At 47.5% G+C, this 27,508-nt stretch overlaps 1 protein-coding gene across 2 annotated transcripts in view; it reads left to right on the top strand.

The window, feature by feature from the left end:
* Window positions 1–27,508, top strand: part of elovl2 (ELOVL fatty acid elongase 2) — a 252,698-nt gene that overhangs the window by 163,902 nt on the left and 61,288 nt on the right. For both annotated transcript variants that reach the window (XM_072509548.1, XM_072509549.1), the window contains 2 exons: window positions 9,425–9,612; window positions 20,081–20,158. In XM_072509548.1, coding sequence (XP_072365649.1) covers window positions 9,425–9,612; window positions 20,081–20,158 — 266 coding nt within the window. The remainder of the gene's footprint in view (window positions 1–9,424; window positions 9,613–20,080; window positions 20,159–27,508) is intronic.

Consider the following 27,508-nt stretch of genomic DNA (forward strand, 5'->3'; position numbering starts at 1 on the left):
CCCCAAACTCCCCAAGTATCCGCATTATTTCTGGCATCCCCTCCGCCGGGTCCGCCACGTATAGTAGCAAATCGTCCGCATACAAAGAGTCCCGGTGCTCTTCTCCTCCCCTAAGTACTCCCCTCCACTTCTTGGAACCCCTCAACGCTATCGCCAGGGGCTCAATCGCCAGTGCAAACAATAATGGGGACAGAGGGCATCCCTGCCTTGTCCCTCTATGGAGCCGAAAATATGCAGATCCCCGTCCATTCGTGACCACGCTCGCCACTGGGGCCCTATACAACAGCTGCACCCATCTAACATACCCCTCTCCAAAACCAAATCTCCTCAACACCTCCCACAAATAATCCCACTCCACTCTATCAAATGCTTTCTCGGCATCCATCGCCACTACTATCTCCGTTTCTCCCTCTGGTGGGGCCATCATCATTACCCCTAACAACCTCCGTATATTCGTGTTCAGCTGTCTCCCCTTCACAAACCCAGTTTGGTCCTCGTGGACCACCCCCGGGACACATTCCTCTATTCTCATTGCCATTACCTTGGCCAGGACCTTGGCATCTACATTTAGGAGGGAAATAGGTCTATAGGACCCGCATTGTAGCGGGTCCTTTTCCTTCTTTAAGAGGAGCGATATCGTTGCTTCAGACATAGTCGGGGGCAGTTGTCCCCTTTCCTTTGCCTCATTAAAGGTCCTCGTCAGTACCGGGGCGAGCAAGTCCACATATTTTCTATAGAATTCGACTGGGAATCCATCCGGTCCCGGGGCCTTTCCCGCCTGCATGCTCCTAATTCCTTTCACCACTTCTTCTACCTCGATCTGTGCTCCCAGTCCCACCCTTTCCTGCTCTTCCACCTTGGGAAATTCCAGCCGATCCAAGAAGCCCATCATTCTCTCCCTCCCATCCGGGGGTTGAGCTTCATATAATTTTTTATAAAATGTCTTGAACACTCCATTCACTCTCTCCGCTCCCCGCTCCATCTCTCCTTCCTCATCCCTCACTCCCCCTATTTCCCTCGCTGCTCCCCTTTTCCTCAATTGGTGTGCCAGCAACCTGCTCGCCTTCTCCCCATATTCGTACTGTGCACCCTGTGCCTTCCTCCATTGTGCCTCTGCAGTGCCTGTAGTCAGCAAGTCAAATTCTACATGTAGCCTTTGCCTTTCCCTGTACAGTCCCTCCTCCGGTGCTTCCGCATATTGTCTGTCCACCCTCAAAAGTTCTTGCAGCAACCGCTCCCGTTCCTTACTCTCCTGCTTCCCTTTATGTGCCCTTATTGATATCAGCTCCCCTCTAACCACCGCCTTCAACGCCTCCCAGACCACTCCCACCTGGACCTCCCCATTATCATTGAGTTCCAAGTACTTTTCAATGCACCCCCTCACCCTTAGACACACCCCCTCATCTGCCATTAGTCCCATGTCCATTCTCCAGGGTGGGCGCCCTCCTGTTTCCTCCCCTATCTCCAAGTCCACCCAGTGTGGAGCGTGATCCGAAATGGCTATAGCCGTATACTCCGTTCCCCTCACCTTCGGGATCAATGCCCTACCCAGCACAAAAAAGTCTATTCGCGAGTAGACTTTATGGACATAGGAGAAAAACGAGAACTCCTTACTCCTAGGTCTGCTAAATCTCCACGGGTCTACACCTCCCATCTGCTCCATAAAATCTTTAAGCACCTTGGCTGCTGCCGGCCTCCTTCCAGTCCTGGACTTCGACCTATCCAGCCCTGGTTCCAACACCGTATTAAAATCTCCCCCCATTATCAGCTTTCCCATCTCTAGGTCCGGAATGCGTCCTAGCATCCGCCTCATAAAATTGGCATCATCCCAGTTCGGGGCATATACGTTTACCAAAACCACCGTCTCCCCCTGTAGTTTGCCACTCACCATCACGTATCTGCCCCCTTTATCCGCCACTATTGTCTTTGCCTCGAACATTACCCGCTTCCCCACTAATATAGCCACCCCCCTGTTTTTCGCATCTAGCCCCGAATGGAACACCTGCCCCACCCATCCTTTGCGTAGCCTAACCTGGTCTATCAGTTTCAGGTGCGTTTCCTGTAACATAACCACATCTGCCTTAAGTTTCTTAAGGTGTGCGAGTACCCGTGCCCTCTTTATCGGCCCGTTCAGCCCTCTCACGTTCCACGTGATCAGCCGAGTTGGGGGGCTTCCTACCCCCCCCCTTGTCGATTAGCCATCACCTTTTTCCAGCTCCTCACCCAGTTCCCACGCAGCTGTATCTCCCCCAGGCGGTGCCCCCCCGCCCATCCTCTCCCATACCAGCTCCCCCCTCTCCCCAGCAGCAGCAACCCAGTAATTCCCCCCTCCCACCCCCCCCCGCTAGATCCCCCGCTAGCGTAATTACTCCCCCCATGTTGCTCCCAGAAGTCAGCAAACTCTGGCTGACCTCGGCTTCCCCCCGTGACCTCGGCTCGCACCGTGCGACGCCCCCTCCTTCCTGCTTCTCTATTCCCGCCATGATTATCATAGCGCGGGAACCAAGCCCGCGCTTCTCCCTTGGCCCCGCCCCCAATGGCCAACGCCCCATCTCCTCCACCTCCCCTCCTCCCCCATCACCACCTGTGGGAGAGAGAAAAGTTACCACATCGCAGGATTAGTACATAAAACCCCTCTTTGCCCCCCACATTCGCCCCACCACTTTGTTCAAACGTTCTTTTTAATAACCCGCTCATTCCAGTTTTTCTTCCACAATAAAAGTCCACGCTTCATCCGCCGTCTCAAAGTAGTGGTGCCTCCCTCGATATGTGACCCACAGTCTTGCCGGTTACAGCATTCCAAATTTTATCTTCTTTTTATGAAGCACTGCCTTGGCCCAATTAAAGCTCTCCCTCCTTCTCGCCACCTCCGCACTCCAGTCTTGATAAACGCGGATCACCGCGTTCTCCCATTTACTGCTCCGAGTTTTCTTCGCCCATCTAAGGACCATTTCTCTATCCTTAAAACGGAGGAATCTCACCACTATGGCTCTGGGAATGTCTCCTGCTCTCGGTCCTCGCGCCATCACTCGGTATGCTCCCTCCACCTCCAACGGACCCGCCGGGGCCTCCGCTCCCATTAACGAGTGCAGCATCGTGCTCACATATGCCCCGACGTCCGCTCCCTCCACACCTTCAGGAAGACCAAGAATCCTCAGGTTGTTCCTCCTTGCGTTGTTTTCCAGTGCCTCCAACCTTTCCACACATCGTTTCTGATGTGCCTCCTGCGTCTCCGTCTTCACCACCAGGCCCTGTATATCGTCCTCATTCTCGGCTGCCTTTGCCTTCACGACCCGAAGCTCCCGCTCCTGGGTCTTTTGTTCCTCCTTTAGCCCTTCGATCGCCTGTAGTATCGGGGCCAACAGCTCTTTCTTCATTTCCTTTTTTATCTCTTCCACACAGCATTTCAAGAACTCTTGTTGTTCAGGGCCCCATGTTAAACTGCCACCTTCCGACGCCATCTTGGTTTTTGCTTGCCTTCCTTGCCGCTGTTCTAAAGGATCCACTGCAATCTGGCCACTCTCTCCTCCTTTTTCCATCCGTATCCAGGGGGGATTCCCTTCTGGTTTACCGCACAGTGTTTTTAGCCGTCAAAATTGCCGTTGGGGCTCCTATCAAGAGCCCAAAAGTCCGTTTCACAGGGAGCTGCCGAAACGTGCGACTCAGCTGGTCATCGCCGCACCCGGAAGTCGTCAAAATCTTCTTTATCTCTCCCCCTTTGTGCCATAATTTTCCTTGTGTAAAGAGAGAAGATGGTTTCATGTATTTTTTTCATACTTCCAGTCTTACAAATAACCCATTGGATTGTGTGCCATGTGACTGTTGCACTGCAGGTTGCCTTCCAGAGGGGTGAGCCCATGCAAATAGAAAGATATGGCTATGAGAGGCAGGTCATAAGTGGTGCTAGCTGATATTGTCAGTGCCTAACACTCCCCTTCACCACCCTCATCCTCTACACCTGCAGCTTAGATAAACCGCCATGGGGCTATGAGGCATTACTGTGTCACATTGAGTAGCCCTTTTATGCATGGGTTCCACTGAGGCCCCATGTCCTCTCTACCATTCAGTGAGGTGAATGTGACCAGTTGAGGATTCACTTACCATGGCAGCATGGATGGTAATTTATCCATTTCTAGAACTGCAGGGCAGTCCTCTGGTGGTGGCTGTGGGCACTGACCACCCTGGCGACTTCCTCCCAAGCAGGGCTGGTCACACAGCTCAGCCTCCTCCTTCTATCTTCAGGGTGCAGGATGCCCCTCTTGGCCTCCACTGCATTGAGAAGCACATTGAGGGAAGCATCACTGACCCTGGGTGCAAAAACTCCCTGGGGTCGCCAGGCGTCTCCATCCATGGTGGAATCACGACAAAGAGGTTCATGTCTTAGCGCCTTTTAAATATGGCACCCGGGTCATCCAGCCTACCCGGTGGCATAATGTATTGGGAAATCCCTTGACTGCATAATTAATGAGCCCAGCATCACGCAACTTTGGCACAAATTCCCATCGGCCTCCGTTGTGTGAAACACTCCTGGTTCCCGTCCCTGCCACAGGACTAAGGTCCGGAATGGAAAATTCTCGTCATAGTTTTTTTTACACATTCTACTGAATCGGGGAAGGGGTGCAGTCAAGTGGGTGGAATGGCAGAGCTTTGCACGGGGGAGTGTAGGTGGAAGGGCTGAGCATGGCAAGAGGGCATGAGGAGGACCTTTTACATTTACCTTTTAAAATGTCCCTGCTGCAGTCGAGGATTCATGACTCCTCTGCGCAACCATGAACTACAACTCTTTAAAAAAACAGTCCTGGCTCCATGAAAATTGCAGGGGTGTATGACATGCCTGTCTCCACAATGGAGCCGGACAGGTCGGGAGCACGGGCGGGCTTTTGGCAGGAAACAACCTACACCCTTTAAAAGCACTCCCCCTGGAATGGGGTATAGAATCCTGGAATTGGGCCCTGCCCACCATTTTTCAAGGTATCCTGACTGTGAAAATCCAGGCCAATGTATCAGAAAAAGGTACATTAGAATTATAATTTCAAGTTTAATATAACTGTTGAATTATTTTGTGATTCTGGCATAGATTTGGGGGATAATAGGCAATACCTATTCGGGTTGAACTAGTCATATATCTTATTCATTATTATTTATTATGTTTTCCTCAATTTAATGATTCCCGGGATGGCAGGACTATCACACGAGAAAAGACAGAAGGGGACTGCACCGATCCTCTGAAAGAGCACCCTGCCTAGGCCCACGTTCCCTCCTTATCCTCGTATCCCCACCTAACCTTTTGACACTAAGGGGAAATTTAGATGGCCATTCCACCGAATCTGTACACCATTGGATTGTGGGAAGAAAGCAGAACACCCGGAGGAAACAGAGGCACAGGGCGAACGTGCAAACTCGACAAGCCAGTCACCCAAGGCTGGAATCGAACCCCCGTTCCTGGTGCTGTGAGGCAGCAGTGCTAAACACTGTGCTATCGTGCCGCCCCAGTCCCCTCATTCTTCCCCCATAGGAACAATTCTGCCATCACAAAGGTCAGTCTGGTAAATCTTCATTGCACTCCCTCTGTGGCCAAAACTACATAATACACCAGGTGCAGTCTCACCAAGGCTGTCTGAGTTTGCAGCAAGACATCTTGGGCGGGATTCTCCGCCCCATGCCGGGTCGGAGAATCGCCGGGGGCTGGCGTGAATCCCGTCCCCGCTGTGTCCCGAAGTCTCCGCCACCAGAGATTCGGCGGGGGCGGGAATCGCGGCGCGTCGGTCGGCGGGCCCACCCCCGCCGATTCTCCGGCATGCGATGGGCCGAAGTCCCGCTGCTGGAATGCCTGTCACGCCAGCGTGGATTAAACCACCTTTTGAACGGCGGGACAAGGCGGCGCGGGCAGGCTCCAGGGTCCTGGGGGGGCATGGCGAGGCGATCTGGCCCCGCGGGGGGTGCCCCCACGGTGGCCTGGCCCAAGACCGGGGCCCACCGATCCACGAGCGGGCCTGTGCCATGGGGGCACTCTCCTTTTCTTCCGCCTTTGCCTTGGTCTTCACTATGGCAGAGGCGGAAGAGACCCCCTCCCCTGCGCATGCGCGGGGATGACGTCAGCAGCCGCTGACGCTCCCGCGCATGCGTCGCCCGGTGAAGACCTATCGGCCCCGGCTGGCGTGGCGCCAAAGGCCTTTCCCGCCAGCCGACGGAGCTCAAACCACTCCGGCACAGGCCGAGCCCCTCAAGGTCAGGGCTTGGCCCCTAAAGGTGCGGGGACTTCCGCACCTTTGGGGCGACCCGACGCCGGAGTGGTTCCCGCCACTCCATTACGCCAGAACCCCCGCCCCGCTGGGTAGGGGAGAATCCCGCCCTTATTCCTGTACTTAAATCCTCTTGCATTAAAAGCCACCATTCTATTTGCCTTCCTAATTGTTTGCTAAACCTGCATGGTAGCTTTCAGTGACTTGTGAACAAGAACCCTCAACACTTCCCAATCTCTCACCATTTCAAAAATACTTGGCATTTCTGTTTTTCCTACCAAAGAGGATAACTTCACATTTTTCCACGTTATATTCCATGGCAACCCAAAAGTCTCCCGCAGGCTGTACACTTAAAGAACAAAGAAAGGTACAGCACAGGAACAGGCCCTTTGGCCCTACAAGTCTGCATCACCCATGCTGCCCATCTAACCTAAAACCCTCTACACTTCCGGGTTCTGTATCCTTCTATTATCATCCTACTCATTTGTTCTTGGCAATGTGGAGGAGCAGAGAGATCTTGGGGTCTATGTTCAGACATCTTTGAAAGTTGCCACTCAAGTGGATAGAGCTGTGAAGAAGGCCTATGGTGTGCTCGCGTTCATTAACAGAGGGATTGAATTTAAGAGCCGTGAGGTGATGATGCAGCTGTACAAAACTTTGGTAAGGCCACATTTGGAGTACTGTGTACAGTTCTGGTCGCCTCATTTTAGGAAGGATGTGGAAGCTTTGGAAAAGGTGCAAAGAAGATTTACCAGGATGTTGCCTGGAATGGAGAGTAGGTCTTACGAGGAAAGGTTGAGGGTGCTAGGCCTTTTCTCATTAGAACGGAGAAGGATGAGGGGCAACTTGATAGAGGTTTATAAGATGATCAGGGGAATAGATAGAGTAGACAGTCAGAGACTTTTTCCCCGGGTGGAACAAACCATTACAAGGGGACATAAATTTAAGGTAAAAGGTGGAAGATATAGGAGGGATATCAGAGGTAGGTTCTTTACCCAGCGAGTAGTGGGGGCATGGAATGCACTGCCTGTGGAAGTAGTTGAGTCGGAAACATTAGGGACCTTCAAGCAGCTATTGGATAGGTATATGGATTACAGTAAAATGATAGTGTAGATTTATTTGTTCTCAAGGGCAGCACGGTAGCATTGTGGATAGCACAATTGCTCCACAGCTCCAGGGTCCCAGGTTCGATTCCGGCTTGGGTCACTGTCTGTGCGGAGTCTGCACGTCCTCCCCGTGTCTGCGTGGGTTTCCTCCGGGTGCTCCGGTTTCCTCCCACAGTCCAAAGATGTGCGGGTTAGGTGAATTGGCCAATGATAAATTGCCCTTAATGTCCAAATTGCCCTTGGTGTTGGGTGGAAGTGTTGAGTTTGGGTAGGGTGCTCTTTCCAAGAGCCGGTGCAGACTCAAAGGGCCGAATGGCCTCCTTCTGCACTGTAAATTCAATGTTAATCTATGATTAATCTAGGACAAAGGTTCGGCACAACATCGTGGGCCGAAGGGCCTGTTCTGTGCTGTATTTTTCTATGTTCTATGTTCATGTATTTGTCAAGATGTCTCTTAAACATCACTATCATAGCTGCTTCCACCACCTCCTCTGGAAGCGAGTTCCAGACACCCACCCACCTCTTTGTAAAAAGACTTCCCTCGCACATCTCCACTAAACTTTGCCCCTCACACCTTAAACCTATGTCCCACAGTAATTGACTCTTCCACCCTGGGAAAAAGCTTCTGACTATCCACTCTGTCCATGTCCCTCATAACTTTGTAGACTTCTATCAGGTCACCCCTCAACCTCCGTCGTTCCAGTGAGAACAAACCAAATTTATCCAACCTCTCCTCAAAGCTAATGCCCTCCATGCCAGGCAACACCCTGGTAAACCTCTTCTATACCCTCTGCAAAGTCTCCACATCCTTCTGGTAGTGCGGCGACCAGAATAGAACACTATACTCCAAGTGTGGCCTAAGTAAGGTTCTATACAGCTGCAGCATGACTTGCCAATTTCTATACTCAATGCCCCGGCCGATGAAGGCGCGCATGCCTTATGCCTTCTTGACTACTTTCTCCACCTGCTTTGCCACTTTCAGTGACCTGTGGACCTGTACATCCAGGTCCCTCTGTCTGTCAATACTCTTAAGGGTTCTGCCATTTATTGCATATTTCCCACCTGTATTAGACCTTCCAAAATGCATTACCTCACATTTGTCCGGATTAAACGCCATCTGCCATCTCTCCGTCCAAGTCTTCAACCGATCTATATCCTGCTGTATCCTCTGACAGTCCTCATCGCTAACGGCAACTCCACTAAACTTTGTCTCGTCCACAAACTTACTGATCAGACCAGTTACATTTTCCTCCAAACAATTTATATATACCACAAACAGCAAAGGTCCCAGCACTGATCCCTGCAGAAAACTCATTGGCTCATTTAAGTTATCATGTATGTGTGGCACGCAGAAAAATTTAGTTGTTGCGTACTTAAACAAATTGCACACTTCAAAATAAAAAGGTTAATGTTGGAGCGGGACTGCACTTAGTCCTGTTTTCTGCACTGAGGGGCTCTGCTTACTTCTCAGTGAAGAAGGAGAAAAATGGCAACCCGATCTCTCGACACCCTGACATGACCCGAACCCATCCAAAGCCCCAACTCACCTTGGCACTGCTAGCCTGGCACACTGGCAGTGCCCCTGCCAATTGGCAGTGCCACTCAGGAATCTTGATGGCACCAGCATTGTCAGTGTGCCACCCTGCTCAAGGGGCAAGAACCTGGAGGCCTCTGATCCCTTGGGAGATCCTTGCGAGTGCTGTTCCATTTGGCCCTCATATGTGGAGATCACCACTGAACAACACTCGCTCAAGATCTCCAAGGCGAGCGGGTTAGATCACATGCCTTGGGTAGATCGTGGAAGTGCATATTAGAGTGAGACTAGCCTTCACTCTAATATGTGATTTGCTAAAAGTTGATCCCGCCACAATCGACAGGATTCACATCGCGAGGTCTCGGAATCAATTCATAAAATGGAAATGTTGGCCAAACAAAGTGTCCACATTCATGCTGATTAATTTCTGAAACAGCTCGGGAAGATTTTTGTTATGTTTTGTCCAGTATATTTGGGGATTAATATAATAACAATTGTGACACAGGGATCCAATCTGAAGCAATTTTCTTTTTCATTTTTAGATCCCAGGGTTAAAGGATGGCTTATGCTGGATTCCTATTTACCTACATTGCTCCTTACACTATTCTACCTATTCACTCTATGGCTGGGGACAAAGTATATGAAAGAAAAACCTGCATTCTCTCTCAGGATTCACTTAATAATATATAACCTTGGCGTAATGCTTCTCTCGCTCTACATGTTTATTGAGGTAAGAATTACCTAAAATTTGAACGAACTGCAGAATTCATTTATCAATGTACTCCTGTCCAGATTTGGAGCAAAACAAATAAGGCCATTTAATATAATTCACAAGAAGTATCTTTCATGGACCTTTTCGTCAAAAAATCTTTGGTTGGTATTGATCAGAGAGAGCCAGAAGCTTTGTAGAGGGTAAGCCCTTTCTAATAAACAGAGTTCATGTTTTTGAAAATGTAACTGATGTGGCACATAGAGAAGTATATATGGATATTATTTATATGGACTTCCAGTGGGCATTCAATAATGTTCCATTTACGGTACTGTTAACAAAAATAAGAGAGCTGTTATTGGAGGCTCTGTGTTGACATGATTAGAAAATTGCATATAGCATTACATAAGATATATGGCACAGAAATAGGCCACAGAAACAGGCCATTTTGCCCAACCAGCACATGCTGACATTTACGCTCCTCTTGAGCTTCTTCCCATTTTTCCTCATCTAAATCTATTTCTAAAATTCCCTTCTCTCTTATATGCTTGCCTAGCTTTCAGTAAATGAATCTGTACTGTTTCCTTTAGCCACTCCCTGTGGTGGTGAGTTCTACATTCCAGCCACTCTTTAGGTAACAAAGTTTCTTCTAAGTTCCCCATTGGATTTAGAAACAAAGCTAGGAGCAGGATGAGGCCCTTTACCCTTCGAGCCTGCTCTGCCATTCATTGTGATCATGGCTGATCATCTCACTCTATAAAATAATGAGGGGCATAGAAAAGGTAGATAGTCAACATCTTTTCCCAAAGGTAGGGGAGTCTAAAACTAGAGGGCATAGGTCTAAGATGAAAGGGGAGAGATGCAAAAGGGTCCAGAGGGGCAATTTGTTTTACACAGAGTGGGTGAGTGTCTGGAACGAGCTGCTGAAGGCAGTAGTAGGGGCCGGTACAATTTTGTCTTTTAAAAAGCATTTAGACAGTTATATGGGAAATATGGGTATAGAGGGATATGAGCCAAATGTAGGCAATTGGGACTAGCTTCGTGGTAAAAACAGGGCGGCATGGACAAGTTGGGCCGACGGGCCTGTTTTCATGCCATAACCTTCTATGACTGTATGACTCTATAACTTAGTAGCTTGTTCCTGTCTTCCCCACATATCCTTTTGCCCCAAGAGCTATATCATATGCCTTCCTGAAACCATACAGGGCTGTATTCTCCTCGGCAGGATCCTCAGCTTCACTGGCAGTGCATTCATGGCTGCAGATTTCCGGACGGCGTGAGGGTGCCCACAATGGGAAACCTCATTGGCTGGCTGCAGGGATGGAGGATCCTGCTGCCGGCGGGGGCACGCCGCACCAGAAAACGGGCGCAGTGGGCCGGAGAATCCCGCCCACAATGTTTTTGCCTCAACTAATTTCTGTGGTAACGAATTCCACTGGCTCACCACTCTCTCGGTGAAGAAATTTCTTCTCACCTCTGTCCTAAATGGTTTACCCTGTATCCTGAGACTGTGACCCCTGGTGCTGGACACACCCACTATCGGGAACATCCTTCCTGCATCTACTCTGTTTAGAACTGTTACAATTTTACCGGTTTCTATGAGGTCCTCCCTCATTCTTCTGAACTTCAGCAAATAAAATCCTAACCGATTCAATCTCTCTCCTCATAAGTCAGTCCTGTCTTCCCAGGTATTAGGCTAGTAAACCTTGGTGACTATCTTATATTGATGATCCCTAGTTTTGCTCATCCCCACAAGCAGAAATATTCTCTCTTTATCTCCACTCTTTCAAAACCTTTCATCATATTGATTAGGAGCTAGGTAATTGAAACTATGGGTAATTTTTATAGCCTCTAACTTGCATGGCGGAACTAGTGATGTTCTCCAGGGATTTGTACTGTGGTCTCAGTTTTTCACTATTTATAAATAACTTTGAAAAAGAAAAAGGCATTAATACAGCAGCATGGAGAGCTGACAACACAATGTTCGGTGGTGCAGAAAATAATGTGGATGGGAGCAGAAGGTTATCGAGACATTGATAGTTCAGATTTGTGGGTAAGACTGGCAGATGGAGTCCAACGTGAAGAAGAATAAAGTCATCCATTTGGAACCTAAGAAAGTTGGATCTGAATATTTTCTAAATGATGGCAACCTAGGAACTGTGGAGGAACAAAACCATTAAACATTCATGGACAGGCACAAGAAATAATCAAAAAGGCTAATAGTTGAATAGAATTATGTAGCACAGAAGGAGGCCATTTGGCCCATCGTACCTGTGCTGGCTTTTTGGTTGAGCTATCTAATTAGACTGAGTTCCCTGTACTTTCCGCATAGCCCGGGAATACGGCAATATTTTCCCCTCCAAGCATTTATCCAATTCAATACAAAATGTAATAATTGAATTACTTCGACCACCCTCTCAGGCAGTACTTTAGGGATCACAGCAACTAGCTCTGAAAATAATCAAATTTCTGTCTCCGCTGGTTTCGCCGCCAGACTCTTTGCCACAGGAACAGGATTGTAATTTCTGAGCTCCAGGGTGTCATATTGGCCGGTTACCCAAAGATACACTGGGGAATCTAGTTTGGAAGTTCACACCTGAGGGTTGCATACCAACTGCCCAGAAGTGTAAACTTTCTCTGGGCAATTTCCTTACACTGGGGAAACATCCGAAAATGCAACTTCAATCACAAACTACGGATAGTTCCGACTTGGTGAGATCAATAGTTACCCAGAAAAAGTTGGAAGAATTAAAACCTTTCGAACTTCTGAGTAACTATTGTACAAACCCACGGGACTCCCATACATCCCCAATTACTTTCCCCCACAGGGTCCCCAGCACCCCACCTTTCTGATCTCCAGGGGTCTCCCCAACTCCCTCCCTGACTACCCCACCATTATGCTTGATTACCCCCTCTTCGAGAACTCCCCCCCCCCCCCCCACCCCCCCACCATCGACAGGGGCTAGACCTTTCGATAGGAACACCCCAACCTATGGGATATCTTCACCCCTACAGTGACTCTTCCTCCTCCCCATCTCTTATCTCCACCCGCAGTGGCTAGGCCTGACTCTTACCGCCCCCCCCCCAACCACTTGTTTTACATATGAATATCTATTTACCAAATTAGGCAGCAGAAGACATTTAATGATTCACAACTGTTTTATTTTGATGCTATAGTTCAGTACAAATACTAGTTTCTACTCTTCCCTGTCCAGAAGTCGATCCCAACTGGGAAAACCCACTCTTAAGTACAAGCTTCAATGAACATAATTTGCACTCAATTCACTCGGTAGCACTAAGACCTGGTTTATTCTTAAAGGAACCTGCTTTTCTAACATTGTCACCCTCTGCACCTTGAGGCTCGACCCAACCCAAGGCCAGAAACCCTTCCCTCCAAATCAAAGGGAAACAGAGAGGTATTTCTGCAGCTGCAGCTATGAATCCAGAATGGCGTGTTCCCTTCCCTAGGGTCAAGAATGTCACTGAGCCGCTGCAGAGCACCCTTGAAGGGGAGAAGAGTAAACAGCCAGCAGTTGTAGTCCACATGGTACTAAGCTGAAAGAGGAATATGGTGGTCCTGTTGTCAGAACGGGTGGCACGGTAGCACAGTGGTAAGACTGTTGCTTCACAGCGCCAGAGTCCCAGGTTCAATTCTCGGCTTGGGTCACTGATTGTGTGGAGTCTGCACGTGTGTGGAGTCTGCACGTTCTCCCCGTGTCTGCATGGGTTTCCTGGCTCCAATTTCCAATTACAAGTCCAGAAAGATGTGTTGTTAGGTGAATTGGACATTCTGAATTCTCCCTCTGTGTACCCGAACAGGTGCTGGAATGTTTCGACAGTAACTTCATTTGCAGTGTTAATGTAAGCCTACTTGTGACAATAATAAAGATTAATAAAGGTTAGAGTTTAGGGAGCTAGGAAGGAAACTAGTAAAAGGACCTCATTGGTAGTAATTTTTGGATTACTCCCAGAACCACAGGCAAGTGAGTATAGACATTGGAGGATGGACCAAATACATGCATGGTGGGAGGGATGCTACAGACGGGGGACTTTAGATTCTTAGGTCTTTGGGACCAGTTCTGGGGAGATGAAACATGCACAGGCTGGATGGATTATACCTAAACAGAAGGCAGAACCAATTTCCTTCTGGGGTGCAATTGCAGAAGGTTTAAACTAACTTGGCAACCACGAGGTAATATTAAAGAGGGATACCAAGGTGCACAGAAAATTGGGAGAGACAGGTAGCACTGGAGTAGGAAATGGTCAGGTATTAGGTGAAGTTAAATAAAGCTCTGGTTATATTGCACTCAGTTCAGGTCACCATATCTCAGCAAGGGCTTTGGATGGTTGTACAGCAGTTTCACTAAAAGCCACTCGAGCTAGAAGAGTTGAATTATTGGGACAGGTTTCATAGTCTAAGCTTGCATTCACTTGAGCAGAGATTAAGAGCTCATCTAAATGAAGGGCGAAAGTTGAATTAAAATTGACTTGATGCAGAGAAACTATTTATTCTGTTGAGGGAATCCTGAAGAAGCTCTAAATTATGGTAGCTGGCCATTTTTGTGAATGCAAAAAACGTGGTAAATAAGGTTGCTGAGTTGCAGGAACAGATAGCCATTTGGAAATGTGATGTCGTGGCAATTATGGATTTGGATTGTCAAGGAAATACTCACCTTGCTAACATTCTCTGTCTCTTTTTTCACTCTCTGGATTCTCCATTCCTGAGACTAACTGTTGCCACCAGGGCAGGATTCGTTGACTTCCAAGACTGGCGCCGCAACTGCACCGATTCAGCGACTATCAAGGGGCTAGCATTGGTGCCACATGAAACACCATCGATTCCAAGGATACGCCTTTTCGTGATGGACACTCAGGAGGCTGACAAGCTGCAGCCGCATACATACACTCTTCACTCCCCACTCACACCGTCACAGCCAACAAGATGGCACCAAGGTACACGAACGTCGAGCTCGAGACCCTTTTGATGCAGTGGAGGAGATACAGGCCACCCTGTACCATGGCCTGGGAAGGAGGCTGCCAGCTGCCGCCAATCGCCGTGCCTGGGTGCAGGTGGCAGAGGTGGTCAGCGGCATCAGCAACACCATCCAGACCGGCCAGCAATGCAAGAAAAAAACTGCACGACCTCCTCAGGTGGGCCAGGGTGAGACGGCAGCACTGTGTCCCTGGCATCAACCCTATCCCACCCACCCATGTCCCCCCCCCCCCCGCCACCCAGCAGAGCGGCCAAACCTTCACCCTGCACCACATGCCGGCACCCATATCGCCCGCCATAACCAGGTGCCTACCAACAGAGGCCACCAGCTACCCACCCCTTGGGCTGCATGTGTCTGATTTTCTAACACTGTCATTTTCTGTTCCCCCGCACCCCCCAGGAGAAGGCTGCCCATAACCTCCGGGAATGAGACAAAACTGAAAGGGACCACCGGACCTGCGGCCCCTCACCGTGGCTGAGCAGTGGGACCAGGACATGGGAAGTGGGATAGAAGAACGGGAAGTCGCCGGGGTGAAGATCGGCCGTGGGCGAGGAAGTGAGACCCCGCTTAGTCGCGGTTAACCATGACACGTGTTTACACCCCCCCCCGCCAACACCACCCTCACCCCCACACCTCCCTCACCTCACCCTCACACCACCTTCACCCTCACACCACCCTCAGCCCCACACCACCTTCACCCTCACACCACCTTCACCCTCACACCACCCTCACCCCACCCTCAGCCCCACAGCACCCTCACACCACCTTCACCCTCACACCACCCTCACCCTCACAGCACCCTCACACCACCCTCAGCCCCACACCACCCTCACCCTCACACCACCCTCACCCTCACCCCCACACCACCTGCAGCTCACACTATCCTAACTGACAAACAACCCCCACGCCACCCTGATCTCCCACTCCCCCTGGCTCGAGGTCTATTCATGCGTCGTGTCTTGTGTCTTGCAGGACCTGTTGATGATCGGGTGGGTCCATCTGGTGTCGGTCCATCTGGTGTGGCCTCTCCCCATTGCTAACCAGCGGCGAAGACAACACTGCCACAGACGGGAGCCATCGACCCAAAGACCCAAAACGCGAGGCACCACGGAGCCCGAGTCTGAGGAAGACACTGACTTCCTGTCACAGCTGTCTCCAACACCCTCCACCATCCCAGCGGTTGGGCACTTTAGTGAAGAGGTTCCTGGGATACCCTCTGGTGCACACCATACACATGCTCTGGTACATCAGGTGTAGGTAGGAACACCCGAGGGGGTGGATGGTCGGAGGGCGGGCTGACCCCAGGAACTAGCTGCTGACCAGATGGGTTTCTGGCTTCTGGAATAGACAGTCCCATCTATAATGGAGATGCAGTTGTAGTGCCAGAGACTACGTGAGGGGATGTCGGCGAGCATCTAGCACCTGCATGGCCATTGGAGGAGTCCAACTGCGTGCAGCAGCAGGTGGTGGTGCCAACCATGTGTGCCACTCAGGTCAAGATTGCACGGGTAGCGTCCATGGTGGAGGCATTGGGGTTAAGGGTTATGGCTATGGATCAACATATCCATGGCTTGGGGCACTCTGTGCAGGCACTGGCCGAGGCCCAGGACAGGATTGCCATCTCACAGGCAGCCATGTGCCAGACATTGCAGTGGCGCTTCTGAGCATGGCCCAGTCAAAGTAGATCATGGCTAGGACATTGGCGGCATTGCCCAGAACACATGCCATATTGGATTTAGAACATAGAACAGTACAGCACAGTACAGGCCCTATAGCGCACAATGTTGTGCCGACCATTTATCCTAATCTAAGATCAACCTAACCTACACCCCTTCAATTTACTGCTGTCCATGTCCCTTTCCAAGAGTCGCTTAAATGTCCCTAATGACTCTGACTCCACCACCTCTGCTGGAAGTGCATTCCACGCACCCGCCACTCTCTGTGTAAAGAACCTACCTCTGACATCTCCCCTATACCTTCCTCCAATCACCTTAAAATTATGTCCCCTCATGACAGCCATTTCCACCCTGGGGAAAAGTCTCTGGCTATCCACTCTATCCATGCCTCTCATCACCTTGTACACCTCTATCAAGTCACCTCTCTGCCTTCTTCGCTCCAGTGAGAAAAGCCCTAGCTCCCTCAACCTTTCTTCATAAGACATGCCCTCCAGTCCAGGCAGCATCCTGGTAAATCTCCTCTGTACCCTCTCCAATGCACCCACATCCTTCCGAGAATGAGACGACCAGAACTGGACAGAATATTCTAAGTGTGGTCTAACTATAGTTGTATAAAGTTGCAGCAAAACCTTGTGGCTCTTAAACTCAATCCCCCTGTTAATGAAAGCCAACACACCATACGCCTTCTTAGCAACCCTATCAACCTGGGTGGCAACTTTGAGGGATCTATGTGCGTGGACCCCAAGACCCCTCTGTTCCTCCACACTTCCAAGAATCCTGCCTTTATCCCTGTATTCAGCATTCAAATTCAACCTTCCAATATGAATCACTTCACATTTATCAAGGTTGGAACTCCATCTGCCACTTCTCAGCCCAGCTCCGCATCCTGTCAATGTCCTGTAGTAACCTGCAACAACCCTCAACACCATCTACAACTCCCCAACCTTCGTGTCATCGGCAAACTTACTAACCCACCCTTCCACTTCCTCATCCAAGTCATTTATAAAAACCACAAAGAGCAGAGGTCCCAGAACAGATCCTTGCGGGACACCACTGGTCACCGACCTCCAGGTGGAATACTTTCCATCAACTATCACTCGCTGTCTTCTTTCGGCCAGCCAATTCTTTATCCAGACAGCCAAATTTCCCTGTATCTCTTTATCCCTAACTTTCTGAATGAGCCTACCATGGGGAACCTTATCAAATGCCTTACTGAAATCCATATAGACCACATTCACAGCCCGACCTTCATCAATGTGTCTCTTCACATCCTCAAAGAATTCAGTGAGGGTTGTGAGGCAAGACCTGCCTCTTACAAAGCCATGCTGACTATCTTTAATCAAACTATGCTTTTCTAAATAAAATGTATTAATGAATGAGGATCCAGATTTTGTTGCTAGCTTAATGCTGCGTGATCATTTATCGAACAGCAATCATAATATGATCAAGTTCAATGTAGTGTTTGAAAGGCAATAGGAATCTGGGTCGAGATTTTCCGACCCCCCGCCGGGTCGGAGAATCGCCGGGGGCTGGCATAAATCCCGCCCCCGCCGGTTGCCGAATTCTCCGGCACCGGATATTCGGCGTGGGCGGGAATCGCGCCGCGCCGGTTGGCCCCCCCCCCGCGATTCTCCGGCCCGGATGGGCCGAAGTCCCGCAGCTGAAATGCCTGTCCCGTCGGCATTGATTAAACCACCTACCTTACCGGCGGGACAAGGCAGCGCGGGCGGGCTCCGGGGTCCTGGGGTGATCTGGCCCCGGGGGGCCCCCCACTGTGGCCCCCACTGTGGCCTGGCCCGCGATCGGGGCCCACCGATCCGCGGGCGGGCCTGTGCCATGGGGGCACTCTTTTCCTTCCGCCTTCGCCACGGTCTCCACCATGGCAGAGGCGGAAGAGACTCCCTCCACTGCGCATGCGCGGGAATGCAGTCAGCGGCCGCTAACGCTCCCGCGCATGCGCCGCCCAGAGATGTCATTTCCGTGCCAGCTGGCGGGGCACCAAAGGCCTTTTCCGCCAACTGGCGGGGCGGAAATTCGTCCGGCGCAGGCCTAGCCCCTTAAGGTTGGGTCTCGGCCCCCCAAGATGTGGAGCATTCCGCACCTTTGGGGCGGCGTGATGCCCGACTGATTTGCGCCGTTTTGGGCGCCAGTCGGCGGACATCGCGCCGATACTGGAGAATTTCGGCCCAGCTTTTAATTTTATAGATTTAGGTAAGGCTGACTCTGGGAAGAAACCAAAATTTCCCTGAAAAACATCGCAAATTTGTTAGAAAATCAGTGGGGCATGTCAAAAAGGAATTTGGGTGGTGGTGTGGTGTTGCTGGTGGGAGGGGGGGGGGGGAGATCTTGAAATGTCAAAAATTACAGCATAAAATACAAAAGTGCAAATACTACCACAAATCCTGGCAAATGGGAGAGTGGTGATGGTGTGTTGAGTTCACACGGAGTCCGAGTCCATGGCAGCACTTTTGCATGTATGTCTTTTTTGAAATAAATTTAAAGTATCCAATTCATTTTTTTTTTTCAATTAAGGGGCAATTTAGTATGGCCAATCCATCCTGCACGTCTTTGGCTTGTGGGGTGAGATCCTTGCAGACACGGGGAGAATGAGAAAACTCCACACGGACATTGACCCGGGGCCAGGAATCAAACCCGGGTCTTTGGCCATGAGGCAGCAGTGCTAACCACTGCACCACCTTTCTGCCATTTTACATGAATGTCTGAAGCATGGATAGTGATTGCAGAGGCTCCAACTTTCTTTCCATTACATGGCTGACCAGGAATGTCTCCTATTTTTACTGCCTACCATTGGCATGTTTTGAAAGGATTTGCATGTTGATAATCAACCTGTTTGGCCATGTTACGAATGCACCTTCCTTGGCTAGCAAGTCCTGAAGTGGACTCAAACCTGGATCTTCTGGCTGAGAGGCAGTAACACTACCCACCGCACCACAAGATCTGCACACAAATAAAGAGTGACAAAGCAGATAGTAAGAACTACAAAGGGAGCATTTAAAACATGTGCATGAGTACCTAAACCAACACAAAATGTTATGATTATATTTAAAAAAAGGAAGTATTTAGGAGCAATATGGGCCCTTTGGAAACTGATAATCATGATATTGCCACTGAAAATAAATCAATGGTGGACACGTTGAATCATTTGCATGGGTATTCACAGTTTAAAAATAAAGGTCAGCCTGACATTCCTTAATATACTCCCGATATATACTCACCAAAATTAATGTTAACAAAATAATAGCAATGGAGAAAATAACTCTAAAGAGTGACAAATCCATAAGAGCAGATGGTTTCCCTCCCCGGGTTTTAAAGGAAGCAGGTGGGAACATTATCCAGGACCCAACTATAATATTCCTAAATTCTCTTCATTTGAGGTCTGTTCCTTTGGATTGGAAAATTGCACGTTATTCTAATTTTAAGAAAGGTGAGAGAGAGAAAAAAAACAGGGCATTATAGACCAGTTAGTCTGACATCTACATGAAGCCAACATGGATTTGTAAAGAGTGGGTCATGCTGAATGAACCTGATCAAATTTTTTGAAGAGTTGACTAAGGGCAATGTCTATCGATGTTATTTTTTTGGACTTTCATAAGTAATTTACTGACATCCTTCATAAGAGACTGTTAGCTAAAGCCCATGGAATTGAAGGCAAATTCTTACCATTCAAAACAGATGGTTATCTGTGAAGATTGTGCTTTTCCCCTCTGAACTTATTGCTATTAGTTTCAAATATGGTTGTTTGTTCTGGATCAACAATGATCAAATCATGTTCTAATAACAGGTTTGTGTTCTTCACAGCTGGTCCTGGCAAGCTGGGAAGGAAGATATAACTTGCAGTGTCAGAATCTTCACAGTTCCGGTGATGCTGACATCAGGGTGAGATGAAAAAATACCTAACGGATTTCCAATGTGGTAATAATGCTGAATGTAATTCTTAGAGAATGCTGTCCCACCACATGGACAGCACTGCCTTCCACATTCATACAAGAGGATGACTACACTTGGCAATTCTTGGGCAACACCGGTGTTACTCTTGCGAGGAAACGTGTTAGTTCACATCAGATGAAATTTCTCATCTGTTTTTTTCCTCTTGAGAACTGAACAATTGTGATCTGAAACTAATCTTATTATGATACTGTCCTTCATGTGCAAAAACATGATTACCATGAATTTTAAAGACTATAGCCAAGATTGTCTATTTGGGAGGCAAAAGGGCGGGATTCTCCGTTGCCCGATGCCAATATCATAATCGGCGATCGGGTGGAGTTAAGTGCCCTTGATATGGTTAGTGAATATAAGGCGGGGCATAGTGGTGTTAGTTTGGCACAAGAGGATAAAGGTTTGCACGAAAACCCACGGAAGTGGGGGAGGGGTAAGGGTTACACATAGGGAGGAATTGCACACAGACTCATGGAAATGGTGTCAGGAAGGAATGGGAGAGCAAAGATAAAGACAGTCGTGGTCCCTGGTCTGAGCTCAGTACCCAATAGGGTGCTCGAGTGAAATTGCTTTGGAGCTTTGTAGGCCGATTATGATACAAGATGTAGTCACACTACAGGAAGGCGCAATGGTTGTGAGCTTAATTGGGAAAAGGCATAGCTTGGTGTCTGTCTTGGTACTGGGCTGCAGATGGGATGGTCAGCATTAGAGGAAGTACCTGCAGCCTGTAAAGGGGGAAAATGTGCTGCAGATAGGGGAATATGTGAAACTTTCCTGGTGTAGTGGGGGGCGGGAACTCTTCCATACGAGACTGTGCACACAGCCCCAAGGTGGGGAGGAGCGAGTTCCACAATGGGTATTGGGACATCTACAGTTCTGGGTTCAGGTGGGATGGTTGGCATATTGACCACAATTACTAAGGAATGAAGGCTTATTGGGGCAGGCTGGAGAATAACTGGAGGCATCTCTACCTGCGCATCATGGGGTTCCAAGAAGATTGGAGGGTCAGTGACAATAATGGAGGGAGTGTCAAAGCTATACAATCTGAGCACCACCATCATGTCCAGTTTAAGGTGTGGAGTAGTCAGAAAACACAACTAGAGAAGAATCTGGATGGGAGGGGTTGGAGTCAGTGTGGGAGGAGGCAAAGGCTGCATTAAGGGCCCCATTTCATTGACAGCCTCAACCTCCTGGTACTCAAACATTAAAATGTAGTTAGGGATGAGGGAAAACTGCAAGATCTCCTCGAGAGGGTTCCATTGACCAAGACTATAAGATGTAGGCCATTCAGCCCGTCGAATTTGCTCTGCCATTTAATGAGATCATGACTCATCTAAAATCATAAAAACATAGAATGCCTACAGTGAAGAAGGAGACCAGTCAGCGTATCAAGTCTGCACCGGCCCTTGGAAAGTGCACACTATTTAAGCCCACACTTCCACAGTTATCCCCACAACCCAGTAACTCCACAGTCCAAAGATGTGCAGGTTAGGTGGATTGGCAATGCTAAATTGCCCTAAGTGTCCAAAAAAGATTAGGTGGGGTTACGGGGATAGGGTGGAGGTGTGGGGATAGGATGAAGGTTTGGACTTGGGTGCTCTTTCCAAGGGCTGGTGCAGACTCGATGGGCCGAATGGCGTCCTTCTGCATTGTAAAGTCTATGATTCTACAATACCCCCAATACCATTTGGCCATATCTTATTAAGAAGTATTTAGTGTGATAACCTATCGGATACTTTTTGGAAATCCAACTGCATTACGTCTATTCGTTCCCCTTTATCTATCCTACTCGTTAACGACTCAAAGAATTCTAATAACTTTGTTGGGCATGATTTCCCCTTCATGAAACTATGCTGACTCTGTTTCATTATATTATGCATTTCTAAATGCTCTGTTGGTCCATCCTTTATAATGGACTCTAATATTTTCCTAATGACAGAAGTTTTGAAATATATATATTTGATTAGATTTTCAATTTTTTACAAATAACACAAAAAAGAAGCAATAAATAATGCAAAACAGGTACAAAACAGAACAAGAATTACTGTGAATATCAGAAAAACTAAATAACTTAAACTCTACACTCCAAATACCCAACAGCTGACGGTATCTAGATCATTCAGTCAGGTTAAATCTCTCAACAGACCCCTCATAGTAAATTAAAATTTCTCCATAAAAGGACATTAAGTCCCCTAACCAGCCAGAGGCGCTAGGCAGAGCGGGAGGCCTCCAATTGAGTAGTATACAATTCAAAATGCCCAATTCACCTTACAAGTAGGTCTTTCGGAACTTGTGGGAGGAAACCGGACACACGGAGGAACCCACGCAGACACGGGGAGAATGTGCAGATTCCACACAGACAGTGACCCTCTTTTATTACGCTCCTGTATTATCTTTTATTACACTTCTTTGTGTGTTTTGATATACTACGGAGTGTAATATGTGTTACTCAAACTTTGGTTACTGATGAGATCTTCTGAATCTCGTTAAAGACTCAAACTCATCCAGTAATAACAAAAGGTTTATTGAGTAACTATAACAATAATTGCGTGAGTTCTTTACTTTAATATTGATACTAGTGATAAGGTTAACAAGATGTAACTACAGTAACTGTGCATAACTACACTAACCATCTTAGCTAATCTGATACTCCTGTCCTGGTCACAGTCCATCCAAAAGAGAGAGACACAATGTGGTTGCCTTTATACCCCTGTTGTTCCGGCACTCAAATGATCATCTGGTGCTACTGATTACACATTAACCCCTTATGTACATGCACATACAGAGATCAGTACATCCCCCTTTTTTTCTTGTGTTACATATTTTCTGTATGTTGTAAAGAAAATTGAACAAACATAATGGATGCAGTTTGCAAATGCATTACATAAAATCAATGAGTTAATCAGTCAAATGTTACTACATTTAGTCTCTTAGGTTTTTTTTCCATTTGCTTGTGGTTCAGTCTCAACAAGTCATCATGAGGTGTTCAAATGGTTGAATCACTTTGTTGTCTGATTTTGACTTTTTTTCTATGCTTGTGGTTGCGATTCTGTGTTACATCTTTGTTGTCTGACCTGGACTTTTTTCTGTGCTCATGGTATTGATTCTATATGTCATCTGCCTTGTCCGACCTGGACTTTTTCTTGTGCTTGCGGTATTGATTCTGTATGTCATCTGCCTTGAAAGCTGGTTTGTTTGTTTGTTGTGGAGCTAATGTGAATTTGTGAGATTCATTGTCATGCCATGGTATGTTTGTACTCTTGTCATTGTTTTGGAGTGTGCTGTTGCATTGTCCTTCATGTGCAGAGTTGTACCATGTTGTACAGGTCGTTGTTTCATTCTTGTTGTTTCTGCCTTTGTTGTTTTCGTTATTCTTGTTTTTGTCGTGTTTGTTGTTTCTGTTTTTGTTGTTTTTGTTGCTGTTCTTGTTGTCTTTGTTATGCTTCTTCTTGTTGTTTTTGTTGCTGTGCTTGTAGTTTTTGTTGCCGTGCTTGTAGTTTTTGTTGTTGTGCTTGTAGTTTTTGTTGTTGTTCTTGTTGTTTTTGTTGCTGTGCTTGTAGTTTTTGTTGCCGTGCTTGTAGTTTTTGTTGCCGTGCTTGTAGTTTCTGTTGTTGTGCTTGTAGTTTTTGTTGTTGTGCTTGTAGTTTTTGTTGTTGTGCTTGTAGTTTTTGTTGTTGTGCTTGTAGTTTTTGTTGTTGTTCTTGTTGTGCTTTTTGTTGTTTTTGGTGTTGCTGTTGTTCTTGTTTCTGTTGTGCTTCTTGTGGTTTTGTTGTTCTTGTTGCACTCAATGATTGTTCCGTGTGGATAATTTGAGTAATTCTCAAAGTTATTGGTGTCAGTGTTCTTTGTGGTATCTGATGTTTCATTGAGTGTTTCTTCTTGAGGATTGTGAGAATGATCTGATGTTGCATTGATCTTGGTGACATCAGTCATTTGTGGTTGATTTAATTCCTCTTTGCTCCTTTGGTGCTCCTCCTCTGGCTCATTTCTGGTTCACTTAAATCATCATTGATTTCTTGGTGCTCCTCTTTTGGAGTCATTTCAGGTTCATTTGAATCATCTTTGGTTTCTTGGTGCTCCTCTTCTGGAGTCAAAACCTTCAAGATTTCATTTTCTGGTGGGTAGTTTAGAGTAGATGAGGTTTTAATTGACATGGTCTCACTGGACTCATGAGTAGTTTTACTTGGATCGTTGAGTGTTTCTGTACAGACGAGCTGAGAACTGTCATTCTCGCTGTGATCTTGCACATCTTGTATGTCGATTGTGATCACATTGTCACTATTCTCACATAGTGGGTAGACATTCATTGTCTTCTTGTTGATTAAATGAGCTGGGTGGACTTTCATAGTGTTTTTGTTGTTCACGTGAGCTTGGTAGACTTTCATAGTCTGCTTCTGGTTGCTCAGATGAGGTGGATAGACCTTCATCATCTTCTTCGTGCACGGTTGCCGCTCTGGAGTCTTTAATTGCTTCCATTCTGTCAACGAGCTCTCTGTGGAGGCTTGCATCGCTCTCTCTGTGGACTCTTTCATCGCTGTGTGTGTGGAGTCATGCAGTGTTCTTTCTTTGGAGTCAATCCGTGCTCTCTCAACGGAGTCGTTCTGAGCTCTGTGTGGCGTCGTTTTCTTCTTGGCTGATTGACAGGTTGCTGTCATCCAATGTTTCAATGATCTGCCATTCCATCATGGTATTGGATTCATCTACCATGAGTAGATTCGTATTGAGCTTTTCAACCATGTTGCTGATGCTATGATCATCATATCCGAAGAACTCAGCCATGTCTGAGTAGTATTCTTCAATATACCAATCATCTCTTTTTGTTTCAGATTCGTTATTGTACTCTTCATGTTCAATGAACAAACCATCTTTGGTTTCGGATTTGTCATTGTGCTAATCATGTTCAATAAACAAATTAACTTCTTTGGTTTCGGATTTGTCATTGTGCTCTTCACTTTGGGTGGTGCAAACTGCTTGTGCCAGGGTGCTGCAGAGGTTTGGTAGAAGATCAGGCATTGTTCTGTCTTTCGAGGTAAACAAAATTGGGTTTTGTCGCTTTAAAACTCTTTTTTTCAATTTTCGGGGATTTCCCCTGTAAGTGGGCATGGTCTGAGTCTTCAGACGTCATGGCGCTCGTGACGTCATGCGTAGGAATCGATTGTGCATGTGCAATTCGAGTTTCCTTTACTGTGAGCTCCTTTTGCAACTGCGCATGCACGGCTTCTCTCGCTTGCGCAAAACACCGTTTTGTCGGTTTGCGTCCTTTAGGGAAATGCGCATGTTCGGACTAGTCAGACTGTACACGTGCAAGATGGCTGCCACTCAGAACTTCCGTCTTCATAAGTTTCAACCCTGCCTCTGCCTCGTGGTGAATATTCGTGCCATTTTTACGGATTTTGTTTTCTAGATACTGATTGTTTGTTTGTAAAGACTCAAAGTATTGATTTTGTTTTTTTCACAAGCAAGGCATTTTTGTATAGCAATTTCTAGAGTTACTTTTTTTGTGAAAGTTCTTCCCTCAAATTTTTATCAGATAGTCGAGAACTTAATTGATCCATTAACATTGAGTCTCTGAAATCAGCAAAATTACAGCCTGGTGCTATTAACTTGAGGTCTGTAATAAAATTAGTGATGGGCTCTCCGTTTCAGTGGCACCTATGGCGAAAGTTAAATCTTTCCAGCATCTCACCAGACTGGTTTACTGTATAGGGCTCCCACTGCTAGTGTTCGCACAAATGTTTTGAACTTGAGCTACTTTCTGCTGAATTGGGGCACAAGATAGAAATGTCCATTGTCTCCTTGTACGCTGATGACCTGCTTCTTTATATTACAGACCCAGTATCCACTATGGATGAGATAATAAGGCTACTTGGAAGTTTTGGCTCCTTCTCGGAGTATAATTTGAATTTGGATAAGCGCGAATACTTCCTGGTTAACACCCAGGGAGGGAGTCCACCACCTTTTCACCTTGCCAGATCCAGCTTTCGTTATCTGGGTAGATCACAATTGGACCTCGCTTCACAAATTAAATTATACTAATCTGGTCAATGAGGTCAAATCTGATTCCCAGAAGTGGGATAACCTCTCCCTGTCTTTGGCGGGCAGGGTCCAGACTATTAAGAGAAATGTGCTCCCAAAAGTTTTATTGCTTTTTCAGTGTCTCCCCAAGTCCTTCTTTGTCAGAATTAACAAATAAGTGTCCTCTTTCATTTGGGCCGGTAAGAACAAAGAACAAAGAAATGTACAGCACAGGATCAGGCCCTTCGGCCCTCCAAGCCCGTGCCGACCATGCTGCCCGACTAAACTACAATCTTCTACACTTCCTGGGTCCGTATCCCTCTATTCCCATCCTATTCATGTATTTGTCAAGATGCCCCTTAAATGTCACTATCGTCCCTGCTTCCACCACCTCCTCCGGTAGCGAGTTCCAGGCACCCACTACCCTCTGCGTAAAAAAGATCCCAAGGATCCGTAGGGCGTTCCTCCAGATACAGTTAGGAGGTTTAGCTTTACCCAATGTATTATTTTACTATTGAGCAACCAATATTGTGACGATACTTGAATGATCCAGGTTCCATATGGGGGTAGATGGAGGTGAGCTTTTCTCAGGGTTCTAGCCTTAGCACAATAGTAATCGCATTGTTGCCATTCTTTCCGGCAAGAATTCCCTCGAATCCGGTAGTGATGTGCACCTTGAGAATCTGGGAGCAGTTCAGACAGCATTTTAAACTTAGCTCCATGTCTTTGCTGGCCCTTATCTGTAGTAATCACCTCTTTTTGCCAGGGAGTTTAGGCTCGGCGTTTAGGTCACGTGACGGAAAGGGTTTGGAGAGGTTTGGGGACTTGTTTGTGGAAGGAAGGTTTGCTTTAAGGAGCGGTCAGAAAAATTTCAACTCCTTGGTTCCAATCTGTTCAGATAATTTCAAACTTGCAATTTTTGGTGGCAGGCATTTTCCTCTTTTCCTTTGGCTCCACCATCCTCCCTGATAAAGAGGAGTCTCCGTCTTCAGGGGAGTGTTTGGTGTATTTATGGACTGATCCTATCAGTGGAGTCAGCTCCATTGGTTGAGGTAAAGGTGAAATGGAGGGTGAATTGGGTCCTATTGTGGATGATGAAGTGTGAAGTCAGGCTCTTTACAGGGTCAAGTCCACATCCTCTTGCGCTCGGCTTAATCTGATCCAATTCAAGGTGGTGTACTGAGCTCATTTGACGAAGGCAAGGGTGAGCATTTTTTTTATGATGTGGAGGACAGATGTGAGCGTTGTTCTTGGGGGCCGGCTAATCACACT

This window comes from Scyliorhinus torazame, chromosome 6 (assembly GCF_047496885.1).
Source record: "Scyliorhinus torazame isolate Kashiwa2021f chromosome 6, sScyTor2.1, whole genome shotgun sequence".
In the NCBI taxonomy this organism is placed as follows: Eukaryota; Metazoa; Chordata; class Chondrichthyes; order Carcharhiniformes; family Scyliorhinidae; genus Scyliorhinus; species Scyliorhinus torazame.